The 9,836-nt window shown below is 36.9% G+C and overlaps 1 protein-coding gene across 2 annotated transcripts; it reads left to right on the top strand.

Moving 5' to 3' along the window:
- The first annotated feature begins 306 nt into the window (after positions 1-306).
- flot1a (flotillin 1a) lies at positions 307-9,134 on the top strand. Of its 2 annotated transcripts, XM_072675515.1 has the most exons (14): positions 307-471; positions 1,523-1,582; positions 1,736-1,785; positions 1,905-1,980; positions 2,060-2,150; positions 3,153-3,296; positions 3,397-3,516; positions 3,595-3,690; positions 5,176-5,328; positions 6,247-6,428; positions 6,550-6,595; positions 6,791-6,928; positions 7,703-7,867; positions 8,083-9,134. In XM_072675515.1, the coding sequence occupies exons 3-14, from the start codon at positions 1,743-1,745 to the stop codon at positions 8,098-8,100; spliced, it is 1,272 nt and encodes a 423-aa protein (XP_072531616.1). In that variant the 5' UTR covers positions 307-471; positions 1,523-1,582; positions 1,736-1,742; the 3' UTR covers positions 8,101-9,134. The 2 variants fall into 2 exon arrangements, with proteins under 2 accessions (XP_072531616.1, XP_072531615.1); XM_072675514.1 differs by lacking the exon at positions 1,523-1,582.
- Positions 9,135-9,836: the final 702 nt, after the last annotated feature.

The following is a 9,836-nucleotide window of genomic DNA, read 5'->3' as shown; positions in this document are numbered from 1 at the left end:
AAAAACAGAATCCAGACTATATATATATATACACTCTGGTTCTGTATTGACAAATAACGTGCGGGACACATCCCTGCCATCTTGTTATTTGAGAGGAATTGTTCATACGTTTCTAAATAAATGGGTACATTACATTTCACCGCCATCAGATGGCGGCCGTATGCTGGGCGGGGCGTAGGGTTGCCAGGAAAACGACATGAGCACGCCCCTTTTTTTTAACTCTGATCCAGGACCAGCCTCCTATTCAAAGTCTAGTACTATACAGTTTAACAAAAGATGCAAAGCTGGTCCCAGATCAGACACAAAGGGCAACAATGTGGAATAACCAATAGGCCTACCCACCATTTGGAATTACAGGACCACGACTACTGCATACTAACCTTTATTACTAATAAGCAGCGAAAACCGTTTTTATTGAAGAACCATCTTCATCGCATTTGATTGCAGTGAATTCAGTGTACTTAATTATAGGTAAGGGGAATCAGCTTTTCTTAAATTCCATGGTGACTTTTTCAGTTACGTTGCTCTGATGCGTTGACAAATGTAAACATAGGTTTCATGTTATTTTGTCCTATGTCCTTGCCTCGTTCTATTAAAAATATTGCTTTATTGGAGGGTTTCTTTTAAAACCAAGCACATATCACGCTATGTCAGGCTATTTAATGTCGTGTAGGCTAATATTCAATCCAATAAAATATCCTACAATTGGGCGTGATTTCCTGCGATAGATGCAGCAACAGGACATCTTGTAGACTAGGTTATCTTCATAAACTGTTTCATTGTAAACCACATATTACATTGTATTAATTTGCCTAATACATTTTAATTACCAAAAAACTGCACAATTAAGCTATCTTGGGCTCAAAAACCACCTGCTCTTCAAACTAAAGTTAATCTTGATTTCATCTGTCCAAAAAACATTTTTCAGTACTTGGCAGGCTTTTTAATTGCTGTTTTAAGTGTTACCAGTGGTTTTCATCTTGAATTCTCTGTGGTTAAATTCACGAAATTCAGGAATTTAAAAAATGTACTAAGGTTTTTACAATCTCTTCATTGTAGTTCTAGTCTAACCATTAGAAGCAATTGTCTGACACCAAACCAAAATACACCATAGGTTGTGCCAAATGTTGTGCTTTTAAATTGTTGCTTGTGCAAGATGTCGGCGACGGAGAGTCCCCTTTATGCCTGAAGCTATCACACTAATAAATGAGCGTTCACATGAATTGCTTGGACATTATTTTTGGTGATTATAGGTATTTATTAAAGTTTAATGTCTTTGTCTGTTGTTTTTTTGTGATGTTTGTGTGCTAGGCGTAAATTGCCCCTGGGATGAATAACGTGGATTCAATTTAATTCACCCCTAATTGACCCCTACTTTAAGTTTAAGCAGCACTGTGTGTATGTGTGTGTTCATTGCACAATTGTGTAAATGGCTAAGTCTTTGTCTTTGTACATCCTGACCTCACCAATGCTCTTGTTGCTAAATTCAATGAAATCCTCACCACATTGCTCCAAAATCTAGTAGAAAGCCTTCCCAGTAGAGACAGTTACTCCAACAAAAGCAGGATGAAGCAATAAATAAGTAGGTGTCCCAGTACCTTTGTTTATAGGGTTTATGTGGGCTTATCAACTAGACTTAATAATAAGTAAATAAGTAATAAGTAAAAATTGGTTTACATGTATTTTGTGATTAAATCATTTCTTTAATAGATTCATCTTCTTTTTTTTTTTTAAGTGTAAAGATGTTTTACACGTGTGGTCCCAATGAGGCTATGGTGGTATCAGGTAATGACAGAAGCACATTCTCAATGATTAATTTGAAACATGCATGAATCTAAGAAATATAAATAATATGGTAATATTAACTTACTGGAATGCATGTATTAATATTTTTTTTCTTTTAGGATTCTGCCGCTCTCCTCCCCTAATGATATCTGGAGGCAGAGTGTTTGTGTTTCCATGCATACAACAGATCCAGAGGTATTAGCCATCTTTTGTTGGTTTTAATTTTTTTGTTTTTAATTACAGGATGTTCACGTATCTTTATTAATATCTTTAGGATCTCTCTCAACACTTTGACATTAAATGTGAAGAGTGACAAAGTCTATACACGTCATGGAGTGCCTATCTCCGTTACTGGCATTGCTCAGGTAAACCTTTTCTCTCTCATGCAAGGATTGGCAAAATTACAAAAATGTCAACAATTTAAAATTAAAAATGTAAATATTAAACACCAATGTACTGCTAATACATGATAGAAAACTGATATATCAATAGCTGAATAGAATTAACTAAATAACAGCTGATAGTCATGAAACAGATCAGCTATATGGAGTAACTGGAGTCACAAGGACAGGTGTAAGAACTATTTAAAAAAGTATAATTATTAAAAGTATATTATTCTTTAAAGATCATTTTGCTCTGAAATAGGTCTAAATTCACCATGCCCAGAGGCAAGCATCAGCTTTGGCCTGTGTAACAGTGGAATTAAATTTTCTACAGTAAGGGAGCACTGTGCATTGCCTTTAGTTCCAGTCCATGATTTTTAAATATGTCTTGATGATCTAGTGTAAAGCCCAGAGCAGATGTTGCTAAAGAGGGACAATCTCCCTGTTTAATACATTTTGGCCCTTTGCTCTCCTAAGAGTTTAATTTCTTTATGGTATGGATTTCACAAGATGTTGGAAATCCAGATATGTTCCTTCAGATATTGTGACCATGAAGGGATAAACATGGTCAGCAACAATACTTAAATAATTTGTGGCATTCAAACGATGATTGATGGGTATTACATGTGTCAAAAAAACCTTCACCACATCTCCACCAGCCTGATTTTTTGAGGCAAGGCAGATTAACTGTGATGCAGATAACATTGGGCCTAATTCACAAATATTTTCCAAAAAAAAAATTCTTAAGCAGATTCATAAAAAAAACATGTATGTTGGATCTAAGATGTGTTTTAAACCATAGAATTTGGTTTAAGCAATGCTCTTATAATTCTGGATCAAAAATCCCAAGTATGAAAACTGCATGTCTGAATATTTGTGAAAAATAAGTAAGTGGGTTTTAAAAAAGAATTTTCTCCTGAACAAAAGTTCCAGTTACATATTTTTCCAGTAGTGTGTTAAACTGTAGTGTTGTTTGTCATCCAGATGAAGATTCAGGGACAAAATAAGCAGATGTTGGCAGCAGCATGTCAGATGTTTATGGGGAAATCTGAAGCAGAGATTGCACAGATCGCCCTGGAAACTTTGGAGGGCCATCAGCGAGCTATCATTGCCCATTTGACTGTGGAGGTATTAAAACACATTTTTATTCCATTTTTACTGTTAATTGTCCTTTCAGTACACAAAAAGCTTTTGTTGAAGTCACCTGTTGTATGTATCTATTCTCAAGGAAATCTATAAAGATCGTAAGAAGTTTTCAGAACAGGTCTTTAAAGTGGCCTCGTCTGACCTGGTCAACATGGGTATCAGCGTAGTCAGCTACACGCTTAAAGATGTTCACGACGATCAGGTGCATACATATTTCTTTATGTAGTTTCTTATGTAAATATTTCAGGATTTTTGAGTGTTTATTCTCTCCTTCTGTTAGGATTACCTGCACTCTCTGGGAAAAGCCCGTACAGCTCAGGTGCAAAAGGATGCTCGAATTGGAGAGGCATTAAACAAAAGAGATGCTGTTATCAGGGTGAGACAACATAGCCTCTCTCTCCTCCTCACACCTTTCTTACACTTTATTACAGTTATGTCCATGCTTTGACTGCATTCAGCCACAAGAGCATTAGTGGATGGTTAGTTCTGTTTCACAACCACAATGGTGCTCCATCACTCCCGAGAATTTTAGAGCTCAGTAGCCAAATGTTGAGGTTTTTACACTATTAGCATTCAACATTTTCTGTGCTGATATGCTGTGTTTGGTTTTCGCCAAACATGGCACTATACATTATAGCCAAACATTTCCACTTTGGTCTCGTCTGTCCAAAGGACATTGTTCCAGAAGTCTTGTTGTTTGTGTTCAGATGCAACTTTGCAAACTTAAGCCAGGCTGCAATGAAGAGGCTTTCTCCTGGCAACCCTACCAAACCAGACTTGTTTAGTATTTTTCTAATTTTACTGTCATGAACATGAACGTTTAATATGCTAACTGTAGAGGCTTGCAGAGTCTGAGATGTTTTTTGCAATTTCTCTGAGCATTGCACAGTCTGACTTTGCGGTAAATTTGCTGGGATGTCCACTCCTGGGAAGATTGGTAACTGTCTTGAATATTTTCCACAGAAAAATAATCATTCTCACTGTAGGATGTTGGGCCTCAGATTGTTCTGAAATGGTTTTATAACCATTCACAGATTGATAGGCAGCAATGATTGCTTTGATCATTGCTGATGTCTTTACTTCTTGGTATTGGGGTAACATACACCTGAAGGCTTCACACCAGCAAAACCTCTGCTTTTGTAGAGGTGGTCACACTTGTTGATGTTTAATTAATCAAGAGCATTTAATTAGGAGCACCTGGCTGCTAGTTACTCTTAATTTCTATAAAAGCAATAAGGATGTATTTAGGTTTCATACACTGCTTTTAATTCCACCCTAGTTGTGTCATGTGTGTAATTTGCCATGTGGTGTTGTTCATCTGAGTTCATATTTACCTAATTTTAACTCTTGCTAAGGTTATTTATTATGAACTGATACTTAACACCATAGAATTCAAAGAGGTTGTAATGGTTTTCACATTACTGTATATTTACTGTGAATCCAGTTTCCAGTCCTGGATCTTGTTTTTGCTGGAAGTTAAGAGAACGGTTAATGTAACTGATTGGCCATGTAGTGTCACACTTACTAAAGATTACAAAGTCCAGGACTGGAAAATGGATTTGAAGACCTTTGACATAGACTTTTTGACTTCCATATTTACACATTCTGATGGCATAATTGTGCATCAGTGCATGAGTGCCCACTATAGCATTCAACTAACTAAAGTCACACTCAGCAGCACAGAAAGTGACCCATTCAGTCACACTTATACACACCCAAGCATTTATATTATATATTTCGCTAGCATCTTAGCAACAAGCACAGTTAGTAGTTTTGGCTAAACAAAATTACAAAAAAAGTTTGTAAAATTGATCCTGACCTAACATCCCCTCTTAATGTCATTACCCCATTTTTTCTGTAGGAGGCTCATGCGTTGCAGGAGAAAGTGTCTGCTCAGTACATGAATGAGATTCAGATGGCTAAGGCCCAGAGAGACTTTGAGCTGAAGAAAGCTGCCTATGACATTGAAGTTAACACCAAAAAAGCAGAGTCTGAAATGGCTTACCAACTTCAGGTAAATACTGCGAAAGTGCAAAAATATCACATATATACTCTCACAATGAAAGAGAATAGCATGCTAAGTTTCAGACAGTACTATACCCTGTGTAGTGTAAATACCTCTGTATTATATATATTACAATCATGATACAATCATGGTCAATATTATTTTTTACAAAAATGTAAATAAAATAAAAACAGATTATGTGAAATAAGTGATTACATTAATATTCACCCCCTTTAAAGTGACTGACCTATTTCTTTAGGTCATGGCAATTGGTGCTAGTAGTCTCACAATTAGTAAAATGGAGTGCAGTGAATTATAGTATAAGGACCACCTGTCTGGAATGACCAGTTATTGGTTAGTCAGTGTTTCTGGCTACAAAAACACTATGAAGACAAAAGAACATTACCAACGGCTCTTTGAAAAGGAACAGTATAAGTCAGAGGATGATTACAAAAAATTAAATCCCCTGGAGTTCATCATTATATATGATATATCATTAAGAAATGGAAGGAATATGGATGTAAATGTAAATGAACGTGTAAATCTGCCTAGAGCAGGCATGAGTGACCTTGTAAGAAAAAGATTAGTGAAGGAGGCCACTGAGACACCTATGATTACTTTGAAGGAGTTAAAAGCTTCAGCAGCTGAGATGGGAGAGACTCTGCATATGAGAACTGTTACCCGAGTTCTTTACCAGTCAAAGCTTTATGGGAGAGTGACAAAGATTAAATCTTCACAACAGTTTACCAAAAGGCACGTAGAAGACAAGGTCCACTGGAAGAGGGTTCTTTAGTGTGATGAGACCTAAAATGGTGATGGTATCATCATGCCCTTGATGTGTGGCTATACCAGGCTGTTCATGCTCTTTTCAAAGAAAAAGAAAGGACAACGAAAACTTCTTCAATATCATTCTGATGTTTGTATTAGGTGGCTAAGACAAAGCAGCGTATTGAGGAAGAGAAGATGCAGGTGCAAGTTGTGGAGCGGACCCAGCAGATTACTCTCCAGGAGCAGGAGATTGCACGCAGAGAGAAGGAGCTGGAGGCCAAGGTGAAGAAACCAGCAGAGGCAGAGCGATACCGCCTTGAAAAGCTGGCAGAAGCGGAGCGGTATGTGTAATATATGTAGATTGTAGGTAGCTGATTTTTATAGAGTAACAGAACACTTAAAAAAACTTTAAAAACACACAAACACATTTTTTGCTTCTTTCTCCCTTTTACTGCAATACAGTCTTCAGCTCATCATGGAAGCAGAAGCTGAGGCAGAGTCCATTAGAGTGAGTACACAAAAGCCTTTTAAACATCCACTTAGATGTGCAGCATCATCAAAAACAATAGGAAGCTTGAGGGCTGGTCTTTCAGAGTATTTACAGTATTTCTAAAGTATAGTATGTATATTTGTAATGTATGCATGTTGATTTTTAATATATTTAGCATCATTGCATATTTAAACTAAGTCATTGCTTCCTTAGGTAAAAGGAGAGGCAGAGGCTTTTGCTGTGGAGGCTAAAGGGCGTGCTGAGGCAGAGCAGATGGCAAAAAAAGCTGAAGCCTTCCAGCAGTACAAGGAGGGAGCTATGGTAGACATGCTATTAGAGAAACTACCCCTGGTGAGTGTGTGTTTATTCACACCTTTACTCATCAGCCATAACATTAATACAGTCTCTTTGTTTTTTCACTCATTGTCCATTTATCAGCTCCACTTACCATATAGGAGCACTTTGCACTTCTGTAATTACAGACTGTAGTCCATCTGTTTATTTGCATACTTTGTTAGCCTCCTTTCACCCTGTTCGTCAATGGTCAGAACAACCCACCACCCAAATAATACCTGCTCTGTGGGGTCCAGACCATTGAAAAACAAGGTGAAAGGAAGATAACAAAGTATGCAGAGAACCAGATGGACCACAGTGTGTAATTATAGAATCACAAAGTGCTCCTTTAAGTGGACCTGATAAAATAGACAATGAGTGTAAAACCAGGAAGGTTGAATTAATGCTATGGCTGATCGGTGTAAATCTACAAACTTGTGCTCTCTTCAGAAAAATGTGCATGTGCATAAACAAAGACTTCACAGAAAAAGAAATAACAAAAAAATAGATTATCCTTAATTGTGAACCATTTTCAAAGTCCTATTCATCAGTGTTCATACAAAATTTGAGAAGCAGGTTAATTGCATAAAACAAGGTGTTTTTATTGCTGTTACAGCATACCTCTGAGTATGAGGCCTCGGCAAAATGTTTTGTTCAACATATTAAATGTAGATTCTTCATCATGTTATATCAGAACAAAGCAAGGTTTAGAATATTACTGACTCTAGTGTTTTGCATGTCTGTGCATACACATTCCCAAAACATTTCACAGATTTTTCTGTCCTCCTCTAGGTGGCTGAGGAGATCAGCAAACCTTTGTCAGCTGCCAATAAGGTTACCATGGTTTCCAGTGGTGGCTCAGAAGTAGGTGCTGCCAAGCTGACAGGGGAAGTACTGGACATTATGACTAGGCTTCCAGAGACCATTGAAAAATTGACTGGAGTCAGTATCTCTCAGGTGGGACAATTCTATAAAACACAACACTGCTCTTATGTGGACTGATTTTATTGCAGTAGTGGTTAACAACATTTAAAATTAGAATATAAAGAAAAAAGGTAGAGTGACACCATCATTAGACCTAGGGGGAAAAAACTATCTTTTATTCTTGCTCTTGTGCACATACGCAATGTAAATGAATGCATTAAAACTGATTCCAGTTTCTTTTTCTGCAGGTGGCCCGAACTGGCTGAATAATGGTTGACCCTTTCTGCCTTCCAGTAGATTGCATGTGTCTTTACCATCTGAATGTTTGTCTTCCCTACTGTCTCTCTATTACCACATCCATGTGTTCAGTCTTTTTATTCCCCTCTTCATTACCCCGTCTTTGTCTCATCTTAAGTGTCTTTTCTATCTGTCACTGCCTGTTTACTTGCCTTGCAGCCAAACCAAAAGTATATCCTAAAATGGCAGTGCAAGTGTGGTGTGGTCTACATTTCTGTCCAGAATGTGTTGTAATCAGCTTGCTAATGTAGAAATGTATTGGAAGAAGAAATGTATCCAAAGCATTGAACCTTTTGATCAAATGTCACAAGATGCTTTTAAGATCTATACATGTTTAGCTATATATGTTCATACTGTTAACCAGATTGCCTTGTGTGGATTTTAATCCTTACATTTGTTATTAAGAACCGGTTACATATCTCTGTAGCCGAAGGCAAAAACTGCAGAGGTTTGATCTAATTTATCTGAACATACCATGTATCTCCTTAAGGAAATATTAGCAATTGTATCAGATGTAATGCTATTTTACAACATATTCTTAGTAGAGCTTTCATAACTGAAAAATAGACTCTTACCAGTGTGCTTGTAAGCAGAACATTTTTATCAGGATCCTTCTGAATTTAATAATCAAAAGGTTTACACTTTCTTTGTTTTTTTTTGGAGACTGAAGACTGACAAATGAAGACATTTGTCTGAGCATTCATGGATATTTTCACATGGTTTCCATTTTAATGTATTTCCAACATTATTTCTTTTGTTGCTGCTAGATTTCACATCAAATTATTAGCAAGGAAGGAAAAGAAATTATCAGTGCATTTTTCACATTTTAAAGTGTTAAATTTAAACACATTAACCTCACTGGGCTTAAGGGATGCCATGATTTGAGATACAAAGCATACCACATGCTACTGACCAGTATGCTCAATTCACACTACTGCCTACTGCCTGTATTTGAAGTCATACTGATTTATTTATAAAATATACAGTGGAGTGAAAAAGTGTTTGCCACCTCCTGGTATCTTATTTTTTTGCATGTTTGTCACACTTCAGTGTTTCAGATTATCAAACAAATGTAAATATTACACAAAGATAACAAAGTTAAACACAAAATGCAGTTTTTAAATTAAGGTTTTTATTAAGGAACAAAAATAATAATAATACATGGCCTTGTGTGGAAAAGTAATGCCCCACAACCGATCCAAAGATCCAGAACACACCAGCAAGTCCACCTCTAAATGGTTTAAGAAAAACAAAATGGAGACTTTGGAGTGGCCTAGTCAGAGTCCTGACCTGAATCCGTTGATGCTGTGGCATGACCTTAAGAAGGCGGTTAATGCTTAAAAACCATTCAATGTGGCCGATTTACACGAATTCGATAAGTGATAAGTGGGCCAAAAGTCCTCCACTGGCTGTAAAAGACTTATTGCCAATTATCGCAAACGTTTGATTGCAGTTGTTGCTGCTAGGGGTGGCCCAACCACTTATTAGATTTAGGGGGCACTCACTTTTTTCACACAGGGCCATGTAGGTTTGGATTCTTTCCCCCATTAATAACAAAAACTTTAATTTAAAAACTGGATGTTGTGTTTAATTATGTTATCTTTGTGTAATATTTAAATTTGGTTGGTGATATAAAACATTTAGGTGCAACATTTAAGTCTCTATAATCAAGCAAGTGCACATGGAACACCATTATATAAATGCA

This window comes from Salminus brasiliensis, chromosome 3 (genome assembly GCF_030463535.1).
Source record: "Salminus brasiliensis chromosome 3, fSalBra1.hap2, whole genome shotgun sequence".
NCBI lineage: Eukaryota > Metazoa > Chordata > Actinopteri > Characiformes > Bryconidae > Salminus > Salminus brasiliensis.
This window is presented reverse-complemented; position numbering and strand designations above follow the sequence as displayed.